Source organism: Hyperolius riggenbachi, chromosome 1 (assembly GCF_040937935.1).
Source record: "Hyperolius riggenbachi isolate aHypRig1 chromosome 1, aHypRig1.pri, whole genome shotgun sequence".
Lineage (NCBI taxonomy): Eukaryota > Metazoa > Chordata > Amphibia > Anura > Hyperoliidae > Hyperolius > Hyperolius riggenbachi.
In genome coordinates this window covers 104732675-104752017 of record NC_090646.1, presented here as the reverse complement: position 1 = coordinate 104752017, position 19343 = coordinate 104732675, and the positions used below count along the sequence as shown (strand labels likewise).

General features: G+C 42.1%; 1 protein-coding gene and 1 long non-coding RNA gene across 2 annotated transcripts in view; both read right to left on the bottom strand.

Moving 5' to 3' along the window:
- Positions 1-1474, bottom strand: part of LOC137558088 (uncharacterized) — a 171854-nt gene extending 170380 nt beyond the window's left edge. Inside the window, exon 1 of the mRNA XM_068271719.1 lies at positions 1460-1474. Coding sequence (XP_068127820.1) covers positions 1460-1474 — 15 coding nt within the window. The remainder of the gene's footprint in view (positions 1-1459) is intronic.
- Positions 1475-1479: 5 nt separating this feature from the next.
- LOC137545924 (uncharacterized) lies at positions 1480-15723 on the bottom strand. The gene is made up of 3 exons (XR_011026123.1): positions 15676-15723; positions 7546-7713; positions 1480-1554 (listed from the first exon to the last, which is right to left on the bottom strand). It is a non-coding gene; the product is annotated as an uncharacterized lncRNA (long non-coding RNA).
- Positions 15724-19343: the final 3620 nt, after the last annotated feature.

The following is a 19343-nucleotide window of genomic DNA, read 5'->3' as shown; positions in this document are numbered from 1 at the left end:
ATTATAAGTCCCTTTAACATAAATATTTGTATGTGTAGCAATGTTAATGGCAGGTATTGTGACTGATGAAAAGGATTTTTTACACTGCCAGTAGCTTCATTAGAGGGAGGGGGATGTGACAGCAACACGAAAAACAGTTACAGATGCTTCCTATTAAACAATGGTTTATGCTGATTTGGTGTCAGTAAGGTAAATCTTCCCGATGTGACTCCTTAGCTATATATGTGTACTGGCAGTGTAAAAAATCCTTTTCATCAGTCACAATACATGAAATTGTCATTGCTACACATACAAATATTTATGTTAAAGGGACTTAAAATGAAGAAATTAGCCATAGGGCCCTTTTAAGAATTTTTTTTTAACCACAGGGCAAACATAGCACTTACTATTGTGTTCTTAGCCAACCCCACACAGAAAAAGATAAGTGAGACCTAAGGGATATCAAGGAGGCCAGATTAAGGTCTTCCTCATATTTTAAGAGTATCCAGCATAATGTCCTACATAACAAGTGCACCTATTGTCTCTATATACTGTATAACAAATAAATTGCTATGACTTCTTTCATAATAAGTGAAGCCACCATCATCCCCATATACAAGTAGCCAGACGAAGGCTGCAAGGCCGAAAGCTTGCTTATTTTTATTCATTTTTAGTTAGCATATAAATGGTATCATCCTGGTTTAAAACTTCTTGCATATACAAGTAGAGCAGTGGCCATAATGGGTAATTAAATTACAAGCATCTGTCCTGCATGATGTACTTCTGCAGCAATGGCACTGTGATCTGTAAGGTCTGGTTCATACTACAAGCACTTTTGTAAGCGCCGGCGATTTGAAAAGCTCTTGCTAATGTAATGCTATGAGTGATTTTTTAAAAAGATTACATCACTCAAGTGAGAACACACACATAGCATTACATTAGCGAGAGCTTTTCAAATCACTGGAGCTTGTAGTGTAACCCAGGCATTAAAGGGATACTGTAGGGGGTCGGGGGAAAATGAGCTGAACTTACCCGGGGCTTCTAATGGTCCCCCGCAGACATCCTGTGTTGGCGCAGCCACTCCCCAATGCTCCGGCCCCGCCTCCGGTTCACTTCTGGAATTTCTGACTTTAAAGTCAGAAAACCACTGCGCCTGCGTTGCCGTGTCCTCGCTCCCGCTGATGTCACCAGGAGTGTACTGCGCAGACACAGACCATACTGGGCCTGCGATGTGCGCTCTTGATGACATCAGCGGGATCGAGGACACGGCAACGCAGGCGCAGTGGTTTTCTGACTTTAAAGTCAGAAATTCCAGAAGTGAACCGGAGGCGGGGCCGGAGCATCGGTGAGCGGCTGCGCGGGCACAGGATGTCTGCGGGGGACCATTAGAAGCCCCGGGTAAGTTCAGCTCATTTTCCCCCGACCCCCCTACAGTATCCCTTTAAAATAATTACAGTACTTTAGATTTCTGTCAGATTACCTGGGGGAGTTTCATCTTTTTGTCTTCTCCTGGTGTTCTGGTATTCTCTGCTGTCAGCAGTAGAAGTAGATTTAAAAGAAAACTTTTTCCAACATCTGTTATTGGGAAGCAAAATTGCAACGTTATATCTAAGACATACGTATCAAGGCTGAATGATGCTGATTTGCTAAAACACGTTTGTTGTGCACAAAAGTGATATTGTGTTAGAGCCCAACTTAACCCAAAACAACATACCTTCTAATAAGTAATCAGGCTGATAAGGACATACAAACAGTATAGAAGCCCATAAGGACAAAATGCCTTTTTCAAGGGTTACATGAGTTTGACAAGTTACACTGCAGCTCACTTTCTATACTCTCAGGATAACAGTTCAAAAGAGATACAGCGCTCACCACCCTTTCGCTACAGTAAAAATGTGTGCAGCTGGCTGCCAGATATAGGTGAGAACCAAAGGAATCCACTTATAACAACAGAAATTTAAATGTAGCAGCGTGTCCACTTAGGCCCGGTTCACACTTGCGGTGGCCCTCCGGAATCGCCGTGCCGGAGCCGCACCGCCTGCAGAACGGACGGAACGGACGCACGGCATAGCAATTAAAGCCTATGCGTCCGTTCACATGGGTCCGTTCTGCAGAACCGGAGCCGGACCGGATCCGGGCCGGATCCGGACTCCGGCCTCCGTTCCAACATGCGCTATTTTTTCATCCGGCCCCTCCGGCAGCCGTATCCGGGGCGGAGCCGGACTGCACCATCCGGCCAATACAAACAAATGGGAACCGGAGGCCGCACAACACACTGGCTGAGAAATCCGGATGTTCTACCCCACTTCCTATGCGGATTTTTGCGGCGATATTGGCTGGGGACACCTGGGCAAGCATTTTGGAGTGGAGCAGCACGAGCTGGAGATGTTGGCAGGATGTTGGCAGCATGTTGGAGGTGGAGGTGAGTGCTAAACAGCAGAGGGCCTGATTCCACAGGTCCCCCTTCTGCTGACCTCCCAGACCCCAACATTTATTTTTTTTTTTACGTTAACTTTGCCAAACGGATCCGGATCGCATCCTGATTACCACCTGATGCAACCTGACCGGATCCGGATCGGATCCGGATCAGAACCGTACGGTTCCGATCCGGATCCGGTCCGGATCCGGTCAGGTCATCCGGTCCGTTTGGCAAACAACCGCTAATGTGAACCGGGCCTTAGTCCGCTCAGTGTTGTTGCCTGTTCAGACACCTATGAGAGAGAGAAACATATGCACATAGCGCGTGATCCTTAATGCACAAGTACACCCTGTGTAGTCAATAACACACTGTGCAGGGGATTTCTGTCACCACATGCAGGTTGGGGGTCACACTCCCCCCTTCGTTTCCCTGCTCACCAAAAATATACTTGAAACAGGCACATCAACAATCACCGTCGGCTTGCTCTACAAGATATACAAAATCCGCCTCCACATAGCGTAAAAAACCTTCTTTAATATAAGTAAAATCAGACAGATCAATCAGTTGTGGCCACATGACACCATAAGTAAAAAGAATTGATGCCAGACTTTATTTTCCTCAATCCTTGCAGTGCATTGGAAACATCAGGGTATATTCACTAAAGATCGCTAAAAATTACATCCACAGATGATGCACATGAGGTTTACTGGCACTGAGCAAAGTACAGTCAATATACGTATGAAAATCACTCAGTGTTGTCCTCAATTAGTCCACCACCATACACCCCGTGAGAGAGAGAACTCACCCGGTCTCTATGACCACTGCTAGATTGGTCAGTTATGCTGGGAATACACGGTTCGTTTTTGCCTTCGTTTAAACCTTCGTTTCGATTGTGCCTTTTGTCCTTTTCGATCCCGAAATAATCGGTCATACGGTTAATATCACCACCCACGGTTTCGTTTTTTTTTTCGATTCTGATGGTTTCGTTTTTCCAATGATCGAAGGCTGCAAAGAAACGAAACGAAAATCCCTTTTTACAGGGACGGACTAGCATAAACGAATATATAATCGATCTGAACAGCCATCAAGCCTACCAATGGCTCGATTAGATGGATAAAGAGAGATAATATCAAACATGTTCGATCACTAGTCGTTCGTTTTTGGGGTCTATTAATCGAAACTATAATGAGATTATGACTATTTTCACATACGTTTTCAACACTCGATTCGTTTACCGAACGAATCGAAGGTTTAAACGAAGGCAAAAACGAACCGTGTATTCCCAGCATTAGCTTTCTACAGGTAATCCTGAAAGTTAAGCCTCTGGTGGTCTTGCTCCCCCTCACTCTTATGCAGATGTGGTTTAAAGTTGAGTTTTTTAATATTACCATTAAAAATACTTTTATTTTATCAGTTCATAATGACAAATACACACTGTAGCATTATTTCAGAATCAAATATCCTCACCATAAATTGTGATAGGAACACAATTTAAATTTTGTGATAAACAGTGGGAATAGCCAAATAAAATTTGTGGATTTTTTTTTATCAACAATAGCGCTTTTTATTTTTAAACTGGAGCTGGTAAAATTGAGAAATAATTAGTTTTTTCTATTTTTTTATTAAAATGCATAGAAAATAAAATCATTTGAGTGAAAAATGCCACACAATGAAGGCCTAGTTAGTCTTCATATAAAAATGATATATATTTCATTCAGATGTCATAGCTGATTAAAAAGGGACATAGCTAAAATGACAAAACTGCTCTGGTCATAAGGTGGAAACCAGGTCTGGACTCGGAGTGGTTAAAAGTGTATATAGTGTATAACAGGAATTTCCACTGCCATCATCGCTATGGGATTTGAGATAAAGTCAAAATAATTGCATACTAAATGCAACACTATGCAATTCTATTCTTTACATTTGTGTTTGATAATGTAACAAATTGGAAAAACAAAGGTATACCATCAAAAAAATTGCTTGAAAACCACATGGAACCACATGCAAAAATGCGTGTTGGAAAAAATTGCATTTCAGTGGAAAGGGGGACTAAGTGCCTCTCTGTGGGATAATTCCTTTGTTAATGTGGCTTGGTGAGCTCTGTTTTGTAGACTTGTACACACCCTGTGCCAATAATAAACAACCCCTTTTTAAACTCACATCAGTCTGAAAGATTATTTAATACTAGCTGGTCGCCCGGCGTTGCCCAAGTATGTAATTGGCTAGTGTTAGCTCTGCCCACTTTTTCTAATCCTAACACACAATTACTCAATGATGACCTAGTTTGTGAGCTTTGCGGTCTTTGGCATCACTAATTGGCATTGAAATGAAATAAATCTAATTGGCTGTGGCTCCACTCCTTTGAAAATCATTAGTTGAATTTTGATAAGCTTTTGTAGGCTCCACCCACTTTTCTGAATATTAATCCCAGTCACCCAGTGACCAACTGTGCAAGGTTTAAGAACCCTGCCATTGACAGACAGTGTAAGAATGGCTGCAGTTTACATTCTGGCAGTGAAATTTGTATTTTTCTCCACTCACTGATGTCCTAATGTTTCCAGGGTATGTATTTGGCTGCTGTTGGCTGTGGCCACTTTTTCTAACCCTAACACACAATTGTCAATAGTCATTGACCAAGTTTGTGAGATTTGTGGTCTTTGGCATGAATAATTTTCATTGAAATGAAACACATCTGATTCGCTGTTTGTGGCCCCACCCCTTTTCTAAATATTTAACCCCAGTCACCCAATGATCAACTGTACCAGGTTTGAGGCTTGTGCCATTAACAGTGCAAAAATGGCAGCAATTAAATATTTGCCTTGAAAATCAATAGGTGAATTGTGATTGGTTTTTGTAGGCTCCACCCACTTTTCTGAATATTAATCCAAGTCACCCAGTGACCAACTGTGCAAAGTTTTAGAACCCTACAATTAATAGTCTAAGAATGGCTGCAGTTTACATCTTCCCAGTGAAATTTGTGTTTGTCTCCGCCCACTGAAGACTCGGCATTGCCCAGGTATGTATTTGGCTGGTGTTGGCTCCGCCCACTTTTTCTAACCCTAACACAAAATTACTTAATGGCCAAGTTTGAGAGCTTTGCGGTCTTTGGCATCAATAATTTGCATTGAAATAAAATACATCTGATTGGCTGTGGCTCCACCCTTTTCTGAATTTGAACATCAATCACCCAATGGCCAACTGTACCAGGTACAGGTGATTAACAGTGCAAGAATGGCATCAATTAAATATTCCCCTTAAAGATTAATAGGTGGATTTTGATTTGCTTTTGTAGGCTCCACCCACTATTCTAAATATTAATCTCAGGCACCCAGTGACCAACTGTGCAAAGTTTGAGAACCCTACCATTAATAGTGTAAGAATTGCTACAGTTTACATTTTCTCAGTGAAATTTGTATTTGTCTCCGCCTACTGATGACCCAGCATTGCCCGATTATGTATTTGGCTGGTGTTGGCTGCACCCACTTTTCCTAACCCTAACACCCATTTACTCAATTACTCAATGACCAAGTTTGTGAGCTTTGCGGTCTTTGGCATCAATAACCTGCATTAAAATGAAACAAATCAGATTGGCTGTTTGGGGCTCCACCCCCTTATATAAATTTAAACCCCAGTCACGCAATGATTAACTGTACCAGGTTTGAGGCTTGAGTCATTAACAGTGCAAGAATGGCAGCAATGAAATATTCCCCTGAAAAATCAATAGGTAATTTTTGATTGTTTTTTGTAGGCTCCACCCACTTTTCTGAATATTAACCCCAGTCACCCAGTAACCAACTGTGCAAAGTAGTTTGAGAACCCTACCATTAACAGTGTAAGAATGGCTGCTGTTTACATTTCCCCAGTAAAATTTGTATTTGTCTCCGCCCACTTATGACCCTGCGTTGCCCGCTTATGTATTTGGCTGGTGTTGGCTGTGCCCACTTTCCTAGCCCTAACACACAATTAATCAATTACTCAATTACCAAGTTTGTGAGCTTTGCGGTGTTTGGCAACAATAATTTGCATTGGAATGAAACAAATCTGATTGGCTATTTGTGGCTCCACCCCCTTTCTGAAATTGAACCCAGTTACCCAATGATCAACTGTACCAGGTTTAAGGCTTGTGCCATTAACAGTGCAAGAATGGCAGAAATGTAAATATTCCCTTTGAAAATCAATAGGTGAATTTTGATTGGCTTTTATAGGCTCCAACCACTATTCTGAATAATAATCCTAGTCACCCAACAACCAACTGTGCAAAGTTTGAGAACCCTGCCATTAACAGTGTAAGAAAAACAATGTAAATTAACCATTATTACCCTTAGAAGCTATACACACCTCCAGAACTGCTGGGATGCAATGATGTGTCAGCTTGTTAATTTGTACAGAGCCATAATAATCCAACATGCATACAGACTGTTTTGGATTGTTTGACCCTCATCAGTGCATGGCATAGATTAATTTGGCTCAATGCAGTAGGGCTTGTAACACCGAGAGGTACAGACTAACCAGCAAGCTCATGGTGACCCAGAACTCATTGGAGTGTGTAAGGGACTACAATGGTCCTAAAAGCCCCCTTACTAATGGTGGCCACACACCATACAATCTTGGTTGTTCAATCTTACCACTTTCATGTAGTATAAGAGCTTATCCAATTAATCATTCAAGGTATTTTCAATCTGTTGGCCCTTATACTACATAGATTTGGTAAATTTGTACAGCCAAGATTGTATGGTGTGTGTTGAGCCTAAGATGTTAAGAAAAACAAAAGTTTGCTTTCTTAAAACAGAAAGAATTTGCGATAATTCAGGTTGGAGTAAGCTTGAGATGTCTCTCAGAGCATCACTGCTGAATATATGCAAATTAACCATTCTACCCTTAGAAGCTAAACACACCTCCAGTGTAACAGTGTAAGAATGGCTGCAGTTTACATTTTCCAGTATTTGTCTCTTTTTGGTTATGGGAATAGAAAGTATCCTATACTTTATTCCAGGTAATGTTCTATGTGTGTGCCAAATTTCATTCAAATCCGTTCAGCCGTTTTTGCGTGATCGAGTAACAAATATCCAAACATCCAAACATCCGAACTTTCCCATTTATTATATTAGTAGGATTATGCAATGCACAAGACACAATTCAATACAAACCATTGTGTGACAGAAGAGCAATCTGAATTCTTCCCTCCTTCAGTTCTTTAAGCAAGGTCCTGATATTCTCCAGGTCAGCAGGGATTATATCTGGCTCCGCTGGATTCTGGTAGGGACGTAAATGGTTTTGAATCCTGGAGTCCAGCTCAGTAATCTTATAGTCAATTTCTGAAAGATATTGTGCACGAAGCCATTTAGAATCTTGTGAATAACAACTGAACTTCCCACAGACAGCTCACAACTGCAGAGAAGGGTACAACAGAAGAGTGCAGCTACCCATGTACAGACAGAATGAGGGAGAAGGATTGGGGTATCATTCACTGCTGATGTGTATGGTCAGTGCAGAGTCAGTGTGCAGAGTATGGTCAGTGCTTTAACATGCATAAACCAGAGTGTAGAGCCTTAAAGGTAACCCAAGGTGAGAGGTATATAGAGGCTGACATGTTTATTTCCTTTTGAATAATGCACATTGCCTTGTTGTTCTGCTGATCCTCTGCCTCTTATACTTTAAAGAGGAACTCCAGTGAAAATAATGTAATGAACAAAAGTTCATTACATTAAAATTTTTACAATAATTATGTATAAATGATTTTGTCAGTGTTTGCCCATTGTAACATCTTTTCTCTCCCTGATTTACATTCTGACATTTATTACAAGGTGACATGTTTACTGCTGGCAGGTGATGTCACTGGAAGTAGCTTCTGCTTGCTTTTTTTGCTAGTTGGAAACCACTGTTATTTCCCACAATGGCCTCAATTCATAAAAATGAGTGCGGTAGTTCAGAGACGGGTGGGAAATTACCGCTAGTGGTAAATTAGGGTTTTTGCAGTGAATTCATGAAAAAAAATTCCGAGTGCGATAGCAGTCGGTAAGTGTGCGGTAAGTGTGCGGTGTGGTGCGGAAAGCTGTCGGTAAAATTTGCCGAGTGCTGTAGTTTGCCGCTGACTTCCTAATGACAATTATATTTTTTATAAATTATTATATTTTATATATATAGATATATATATATATATATATATATATATATATATATATATATATATACATACTAGCTGGTCGCCCGGCGTTGCCCGGGTATGTAATTGGCTAGTGTTACCTCTGCCCACTTTTTCTAATCCTAACACACAATTACTCATTGATGACCTAATTTGTGAGCTTTGCGGTCTTTGGCATCAATAATTGGCATTGAAATGAAATAAATCTAATTAGCTGTGGCTCCACTCCTTTGAAAATCAATAGGTGAATTTTGATTAGCTTTTGTAGGCTCCACCCACTTTTCTGAATATTAATCCCAGTCACCCAGTGACCAATTGTGCAAAGTTTAAAGAGACTCTGAAGCGAGAATAAATCTCGCTTCAGAGCTCATAGTAAATCTCGCTTCAGAGCTCATAGTTAGCAGGGGCATGTGTGCCCCTGCTAAACCGCCGCTATCGCGCCGCTAAATGGGGGTCCCTTCACCCCCAACCCCCCCACTGCAACACTTGCTCGCAGACTTGGTCGCTCCTGGAGGCAGGGCTTACGGCTGCAGCCCTGCCTCCAGTCGCGTCTATCAGCGGCGCATCGCCGCCTCTCCCCCGCCCCTCTCAGTGAAGGAAGACTGAGAGGGGAGGGGGAGAGGCAGAGATACGCACTGACAGACGCGTGTGGGGCAGGGCTGCGGCGGTTAGCCCTGCCCCAACCAGGAAGCGCCCCCCCCGCTGCACCGAGGGGATTTGGGGGTGAAGGGACCCCCGTTAAGCCGCGGGATAGCAGTGTTTTAGCAGAGGCGCACATGCCCCTGCTATCTATGAGGTCTGAAGCGAGATTTATTCTCGCTTCAGACTCTCTTTAAGAAACCTGCCATTGACAGAGTAAGAAAAACAAAAGTTTGCTTTCTTTAACCACTTGCCGACCGCGCACTCATACAGCGCGTCGGCAAAGTGGCAGCTGCAGGACCAGCGACGCAGTATTGCGTCGCCAGCTACTGGCTGATTAATCAGGAAGCAGCCGCTCGCGCGAGCGGCTGCTTCCTGTCAATTCACGGCGGGGGGCTCCGTGAATAGCCTGCGGGCCGCCGATGGAGGCTCGCAGGCTAAATGTAAACACAAGCGGAAATAATCCGCTTTGTTTACATTGTACGGCGCTGCTGCACAGCAGCGCCGTAAGGCAGATCGGTGATCCCCGGCCAATCAGCGGCCGGGGATCGCCGCCATGTGACAGGGGACGTCCTGTCACTGGCTGCACAGGACGGATAGCGTCCTGTGCAGCCCGGAACACCAGGGGGGCCAGGTAGGAGAGGGAGGGGGGGGGATTTCGCCGCGGAGGGGGGCTTTGAGGTGCCCCCCCCCCCCGCAACACCGGCAGGCAGGAGCGATCAGACCCCCCCAGCACATCATCCCCATAGTGGGGGAAAAAGGGGGGCGATCTGATCGCTCTGGATGCACCCTGATCTGTGCTGGGGGCTGTAGAGCCCACCCAGCACAGATCACAAATAACAGCGCTGGTCCTTAAGGGGGGGTAAAGGGTGGGTCCTCAAGTGGTTAAACAGAAAGAATTTGCAATAATTCAGGTTGGAGTGAGCTTAAAATGTCTCCCAGTGCATCACTGTTGAATATATGCAAATTAACCATTGTTACCCTTAAAATCAGAACTCATTGGAGTGTGCAAGGGACTACAATGGTCCTAAAAGCCCCCTTACTAAGATGTTAAGAAAAACAAAAGTTTGCTTTCTTAAAACAGAAAGAATTTGCAATAATTCAGGTTGGAGTGAGCTTGAGATGTCTCCCAGGGCATCACTGCTGAATATATGCAAATTAACTATTCTACCCTTAGAAGCTAAACACACCTCCAGTGTAACAGTGTAAGAATGGCTGCAGTTTACATTTTCCAGTATTTGTCTCTTTTTGGTTATGAGAATAAAAAGTATCCTATACTTTATTCCAGGTAATGTACTATGTGTGTGCCAAATTTGATTCAAATCCGTTCAGCCGTTTTTGCGTGATCGAGTATATATATATATATCGAGTATATATATATATAGAGCTTTATATATATAGAGCTTTATATATATATATATATATATATATATATATATATATATATATATATATATATATATATATATATATATAGTGGCTTGCAAACGTATTCGGCCCCCTTGAAGTTTTCCACATTTTGTCATATTACTGCCACAAACATGAATCAATTTTATTGGAATTCCACTTGAAAGACCAATACAAAGTGGCGTACACGTGAGAAGTGGAACGAAAATCATACATGTTTCCAAACATTTTTTACAAATCAATAACTGCAAAGTGGTGTGTGCATAATTATTCAGCCCCCTTTGGTCTGAGTGCATTAAGTTGCCCATAGACATTGCCTGATGAGTGCTAATGACTAAATAGAGTGCACTTGTGTGTAATCTAATGTCAGTACAAATACAGCTGCTCTGTGACTGCCTCAGAAATTGTCTAAGAGAATATTGGGAGCAACAACACCATGAAGTCCAAAGAACACACCAGACAGGTCAGGGATAAAGTTATTGAGACATTTAAAGCAAGCTTAGGCTACAAAAATATTTCCAAAGCCTTGAACATCCCACGGAGCACTGTTCGTGTTCAAGCGATCATTCAGAAATGGAAGGAGTATGGCACAACTGTAAACCTACCAAGAAAAGGCCGTCTACCAAAACTCACAGGCCGAACAAGGAGAGCGCTGATCAGAAATGCAGTCAAGAGGTCCATGGTGACTCTGGATGAGCTGCAGAGATCTACAGCTTAGGTGGGGGAATCTGTCCATAGGACAACTATTAGGGCCCTTTTCCACTAGCAATCGCAATCACAAATCACAAACGCCATTGATTGCGATTGCGATTTTTCATTAACTCTGTTATGCGATTGCGATTTGCGATTTTCATTTGCATTGCATTATCATTGTAAAAATCGCTCCAGCAAGCGATTGCGATTTGCGATTAGCGATTTCCAAATCGAATCACTGTAGTGGAAAATACTTCTCGTGATTTCTATGATAAAGTAACAACCCTAGCGATTTATAAAGCACTAGCGATTTGCGATTTTGTGATTCAGCAATCACAATCGCTCTAGTGGAAAAGGGCCCTTAGTCATGCACTGCACAAAGTTGGCCTTTATGGAAGAGTGGCAAGAAGAAAGCCATTGTTAGCAGAAAAGCATAAGAAGTCCCATTTGCAGTTTGCCACAAGCCATGTGGGGGACACAGCAAACATGTGGAAGAAGGTGCTCTGGTCAGATGAGACCAAAACTGAACTTTTTGGCCAAAATGCAAAACGCTATGTGTGGCAGAAAACTAACACTGCACATCACTCTGAACACACCATCCCCACTGTCAAATATGGTGGTGGCAGCATCATGCTCTGGGGGTGCTTCTCTTCAGCAGGGACAGGGAAGCTGGTCAGAGTTGATTAGAAGATGGATGGAGCCAAATACAGGGCAATCTTGGAAGAAAACCTCTTGGAGTCTGCAAAAGACTTGAGACTGGGGCGGAGGTTCACCTTCCAGCAGGACAATGACCCTAAACATAAAGCCAGGGCAACAATGGAATGGTTTAAAACAAAACATATCCATGTGTTAGAATGGCCCTGTCAAAGCCCAGATCTAAATCCAATTGAGCTCTGTGGCAAGATCAGAAAACTGCTGTTCACAAACGCTGTCCATCTAATCTGACTGAGCTGGAGCTGTTTTGCAAAGAAGAATGGGAAAAGATTTCAGTCTCTAGATGTGCAAAGCTGGTAGAGACATACCCTAAAAGACTGGCAGCTGTAATTGCAGCAAAAGGTGGTTCTACAAAGTGTTGACTCAGGGGGCTGAATAATTACGCACACCCCACTTTGCAGTTATTGATTTGTAAAAAATGTTTGGAATCATGTAAGATTTTCGTTCCACTTCTCACATGTACACCCCTTTGTATTGGTCTTATTTATAAGAATAATTTTATATATATATATATATATATATATATATATATATATATATATGAAATTATTCTTATAAATTATATAACTTTACGATTTCTAACCCTTCCTCCTCTGTATCCTTAAAAATTCCATGACATTAAGCTGAAAGGGCTCCATTTGTCACCTAAAATGCTACTGTGTAGAGCAAACTCGCCAGGTCTTTGCTGGCGATAACAGGCTGTTATTTATCGCTTCCTTACTCCCCCTTTTTTTTCCATGAATACACTTCATTCACTTTACCGACACAAACAACGTTTACATTACAGCACCATTACCGCACTGTTACAATGTAACATGCGTTAAATTTTATGAATCCACTAACAAAAACATACCATGCGGTAATTTACCACTTGGGTGATAACGCATGCGGTAATGCTTTATGAATTGAGGCCAATGTAACAAGGCTTCCACAGTGTGATGTCAGCACCATGATCCTGACATCCCACTGTGGGAGGGTTTTCACCACAATAACAGTCATACAGAGCTCCCGGATGATCCGTTTGAGAAAAGGAAACATTTCTCATGGGAAAGGGGGTATCAGCTACTGATTGGGATGAAGTTTAATCCTTGGTTACGGTTTCTCTTTAAGCCATAGACCCTGAACAAACATGCAGATCAGATGTGTATGACAAATCTGACAAGATTAGCTGCATGTTTGTTTTAAATGTGTGATTTAGGTCCTACTGACCAAAAAGATCAGCAGGGGCTGCCAGGCAACTGGTATTGTTTAAAAGGAAATAAATATGGCAGCTTCTATAGGTCTCACAACTTGGGTTCTTTTTAACTTAACTCAGAATTAAGGCAGCCGGCTTCAAACCTGCTGAAATCCATGGTGGTATTTCTGGGTGGGAAGGCAGGGTTTCAGATAAATACCTAATTCACGGGTGACCGGATGGGTTGTTTTAAATTGTAATTGCTGTTTCGTAATTAATATTAAAAGTGGAAGACTGCACACTTATGGTTGAGCATGCTCTTAAACTTATGGTACAGTGTATCAAGACATTGTCCACCAGCTGAAGCTCAGCAGAAGATGGGTGTTGCAACAGGAAAATGACCCAAAGTACAGAAGTAAATCAACAACAGAATGGCTTAAAAAGAAGAAAATACACCTTCTGGAGTGGCCAGTTAAGAGTTCTGACCTCATCCCCATAGAGATGCTGTGACATGACCTCAAGAAAGCGATTTACACCAGACATCCCAAGAACATTGCTGAACTGAAACAGTTCTGTAGAGAGGACTGGTCAAGAATTACCCCTGATCGTTGTGCACGTCTTATCTGCAACTATAATAAATGTTTGGTTGAAGTTATTGCTGTCAAAGGATGTTCAACGAGTTATTAAATCCATGGGCTCGCATAATTTTTCCACCTGCACTGTGAATGTTTACATAATGTGTTCAATAAAAACATGGAAACTTTGAATTACAGTATGTATGTGGTATTAGTTTAAGAAAACTGTGATTGTCTATTGTTGTGACTTAGATGAAGATCAGATCACATTTTATGACCAATTTGTGCAGAAATCCATCTAATTTCAAAGGGTTCACATACTTTTTATTGCTACTGTAGGAATGGCTTCTGATGCTGAAACCAGGAAAATAATGTAATAGTTGGTATCCTGCATAATGTATTACATTCTACTATGGTGTTACATAACTTAATTACATTAATTATCCTGGTTTCAGCAGCAGAAACCATTCCTATGCCAATATATTGCTGTAAATTTAACCACTTAAGTACCAGCGGTCTCTGCCCCCTTAAAGGGAACCAGAGAGGAAGCACCCTTGTGTATTTTACCATGTATATCAGTAAGAACATTAGAGAAAACACTTACCATGCTCTCTGTTTCCTCCTCACTGCTAAAAGTGTCTGTTAACAGCAGTCACAAGAATCCCAGACTGAGCAATTAAATCTGGCTTTGCTGGGAATGATTATAGCTGAGTCATTATAGCAAAGCCACAAGGGGGCAGGCTTGGGCTTGAAATAACACCACAGAATACATACTTAGCTATAATCTTTCTGTAGCAAAGCTAGACGGAGCAGCCTGACTTCTCAGTCGAGGATTCTTATCAGACGTGATAACAGTCAGATTACACAGAGAACAATGAAACAAAGGGCAGATTAGGTGTTTACTGTCATGTTCCCACTGATTTATAAGGTAAAATACAAGAGGGTGCTTCATCTCTGGTTCTCTTTAAGGACCAGAGACCGCTGGTACAGAAACAGATAAATCGCCGCACATACCCGCCGCAACCGCCGTCACCGCCGCAGCTCGGGAACCTGGGCCACCCACTCTGTTGTCTCTATGACGGCAGAGTTCATGTGAGCCGGTCAGGAGCTGCTTTCATTGGCTCCTGACCATGTCTTTCAATGTAAGCCAATGGGTGTTGCTTACATTGAAAGACAGGGCCAGGAGCCAATGAAATCGGCTATTGACCCACTCACAGGGCACTGCTGTCATAGAGACAGGCAGAGCAAGTGAGCTGCGACAGGAGACAGCGGCGAGATCGGCGGTAGCAGCGAAAACGGCGGATGCGCGCAGTGGCGGGGAGTTGAAATCTATGCCCTGGCAGCCAGATCAGCATCAAAACAGGGCATAGATTTCAATTACGGTGGTCTGCAAGTAGTTAATTCTGACATCTTGGGTAACACAGCTACCTAATTTTTGCATCTGGAGGCACACAACCAGCTAATTTTGGTATCTGGGTGTATATGGGTACCTAATTCTGGTGTATTTATTTATATACAATTTATTTATATATTTTTTTTATTTATTTATGTATTTATTTATATTCTGCAGTTACCTAATTTTGGTATTTGGGCATAAACTGTAACCTAATTTTGATGTCTAAAGGGCACATAGCTACCTAATTCTTGATCAAGGTAATAGTGAGATATTTACAAGGCCTACTCTAATCTGATTGCATACAAATGTTTGTTAGGAGCTAGTACAGTATGTGCGGGGGTTGTTGTACTGTTGTTACTTTTTCACTTCTGACCTGAGAGTCATGAAGCCTACAAACTGCCCTGGCACCATGTTATGCAAGAAGCTTTGTCCCTTTATCATCAGGGCACAGGCGCAGCAAAGACTACGCCTTTCTGGTTTTCAAGTCAACAAAGGTTAATTATATTGTAAAGGTGCAGAGAAAGAACATGTTATTACCTGTAATTATTGGCTGGGAAAGTATTGATTGTTTGCACGCTTGATCAACTGAAAGATTTCTGATGTTGAGGTTGCTTAGCTTTAACGTTACTGAATCCTTGAACTTCATGAACATATTCTCGTCCCATTGCTCTGTAGAAAGTTTATAGTCAATGAAAATGTTGCCATCCAGACTGTTCTTTTCCCCAGGCAGTTGGCACCATTTAATGCTCATTAATTCCAGCCCCACTAGATTTCCTGCATCCATTAAAATATTCTTTAGGGACTCTTGCTGGACTTTGTACAGGACTCGCACTGATTCTTTAGCCCTTATAAATGGACAGATAAACTCCTGTTGGGTGCGCTGGAAAGAGTCACACAGACGAATGGAAATGGTTGTAAGTGATTGATCTGTTCTTGATTTCTTCGGGCAAGATGCCATTTTTGTTTTTCTGGAAACACAACTGCTTGATCTGTTTAAATTATTGTGACAAGTCCCATGAACTGTAATACAAGGCCAAGATTGAAGTTTTTCTACGCATTCAAATCCTCAATCAGCACAATGGTTGTGGGCACTTGCTGGACCTAGAAATTGAAATATTGGTTGTAAAAATAATAAAGAGACAGACCTGCTAATCAAATGAAAGCATACAGTACGTAAAGCTTAAAAAAATCTTTATAAAAATCAGTGTCAGACTGACCAAGACACGTTATTGTTTCAGCTTGCTAAGGCGGGAAAAAAAATAAACTACTTTTTATATTTCTACTTCCTCTTACCTTTGTCTTTATGCAGGAAGTATCAGCTGGCTAGAAACAGGTGATAAACAACAGAAGTTTGGTTGGGAACACCTGCAATGCAAAATGAAGTCTACAAATAGTGGGCGCCCAAAATTTCCCTCATAACCTATACTTCAATTGTCCCCTATGGCAGTGCCTGAAAATTTTCATTTTTGTATGTTGTTTTTTTACGTATTGGCGGTGAGGGTTAAAGGATACCCGAAGTGACATGTGACATGATGAGATAGACGTGTGTATGTACAGTGCCTAGCACACAAATAACTAGGCTGTGTTCCTTTTTTTCTTTCTCTGCCTGAAAGAGTTAAATATCAGGTATGTAAGTGGCTGACTCAGTCCTGACTCAGACAGAAAGTGATTACAGTGTGACCCTCACTGATAAAGAATTCAAACTATAAACACTTTTCTAGCAGAAAATGGCTTCTGAGAGCAAGAAAGAGATAAAAAGGGTAATTCCTTATCAGCGAGGATCACACTGTAGTCACTTCCTGTCTGAGCCAGGACTGAGTCAGCCACTTACATACCTGATACGCCTGTTGGGTGCGCAGAGGAAAGAAAAAAAGGAACACAGCCTAGTTATTTGTGTGCTAGGCACTGTCCATACACATGTCTATCTCATCATGTCACATGTCACTTCGGGTATCCTTTAAAGTTAGCTATGGGGGGAGGTGGTTACATTTAGCTGCGGGAGGGGTTGTTAAAGTTAGCCGTGGTGGGGCTGTGGTTAATGTTGGCCGTGGGGGTAATGTTAGCCGTGTGGTAAGATTAGCCATGGCGGGGGGCGGGGGGTTATGGTTGGACATCGGTAGTGGGAGGGCACAGTGTGAGAATAGGGATATGTTTAGCTGTAGTAAAATATCTGTATTTATTACCAATATTTTTTTTCCACTGTAACAGTAGAATATATATTTACCGATATTCTACAATCAGCTTTTCTGGGCGCCCAAATTTCCGGGTTCCCTTTTTCATGTACCAGATGAAAACACCTGTGTTAGTCAAAAGTGTTTGTCCTCTATCTCTCTCCGCACAGGCAGTGGTGTAACTACAATTCATGAGGTACCCCAGCGAAACTTTGATTGCCTATCCTTCACAGCCTAGCAGCCCATCATACAAGACAAGGGTCATAATACAAGTGTGACCATCATGATCTTCAGACCTGTAACAAGTGTAGCCACAAAAATACCTGAAGTATAGTCTCCTATATCTGAGTAAGAGAAGGTTGGTAGTTAGGGCCCCCCTTAGGTGTTGCTCCCCTATAGTTTCACTCCTGCACATAGGCCATTCCACTCACTGACTCACTTGAGCCTATTTGAATTGGGCTACTTGGTCCCATCCCATCCTAGGAGGGATGCCTGAGATATTGACAAATCCTATGTCTCTATTTTGGCATTTCAGGTCATTTTCTTATGACCTGTTCAATGAGACATGCAGATAAGCAAATCCATAATTGACCCAAAGCTAAGGAAATACTAATTACCTTTTTCTCCCTTTATCCTTACATATATTATTATTTATTATTATTAATATGGCGCCGACATCTTTCACATGGAAATGTGCAAATTTATGTGTGAACCAGGCCCAAGGGCCGGCTCACACATAAATCTGAACATTTCCGGTCTTGTACTGTCCTGGTGCCCCCCCCCCCCCCCCAACTTATTTTTAGAATTATAGAGATGCCATTTTGAAAGCAGTGCGGTAGAAGAGTGCTTTCAAAAGAACTCCTTTCAAAATGCTCAACTAGTTTTTTACCCAGATTTTCGATGGAGGTCCAAAAACAGAGAGCCGAGTTCAACGGTGTGAAGAGACAACTATGGGACCTGGCACTTACATATGCCATGATGTTCCCTGCGAAGTTGCGGGTGCTCACAGACTGGCACACATTTTTTTTTTACAGATCCCCAAGAGGTGCCAAGGTGGCTTGAAGCCAGACCACCGACGGAACGTTCCCCGCCCCGCAACGAGGAACACTAACCCACTGGCTTTAGGGGACATTTACTGCATTTACTGCTAACAAAATAAAGTCTTGCAACTTGTCCTCTTACGCTGAAGTGAGAAGCTGTTACCAACTTTCAACCATATGCAACATGTCTAATATTTCGGAATAAGCGGAGACTGTTATGCCTTCTGTTTTTCATGGCAATCATTGGGGCCATAGAATCTTAATTATCCACTACGATGTTTCCTGTCTGATAGGGCAGAGGAGCGTAACTATGTGCAACCGGCCTGGACTGAAAGCTACATGGTCTCTCATGGGAAACTGTACTAATGTTCAGTCAGCCCGCTATGGTAGCGAGGTCCAAATAAGCAGATCTTTATAGCCTGTGGGCATGAAATATAACATGACACTAGCTGCTGGTATGCAACATATGACTGCCGACGTTTATATATAGGATACCACCACTACACTCTATACATAGTCGGGATGTTTGTAACATGATAACTGTATCTCCATTCAGAGGCTCTTCATATTCCTGCTGCTCTATCTAGGTTGAGTGCCATTGTCTGACTTTCCTAATCATTGCATCTTTTCAGCTGGTGACCCATTGACTGCACAGGCAATCTACCACTTTAAATTAGCCTCAGCCTAATTCTATGCACCTGCAGCAGTTTTATGCAAATGTATTATGCACTTTATGTGGATACGTATGTCAATATTTGCTGAACATATATCAGAAATTATATGAAGTGCAATGATATTACTAGGTCATTGTAAGATTAAATGGAGGGTGTGTTGGTGTGAAATGTGTAGGGGAATGCGGTTACTGTTACACCCATCCCAGGGTTCTGTACTGCTGTGATAACACCAGCATGGGCGTGCTTCCTCACTTATCTGTTATTAAAGGACCACAATCGTGAAAATTATGAAACTTAAAATATATGTGTACATGTACAAA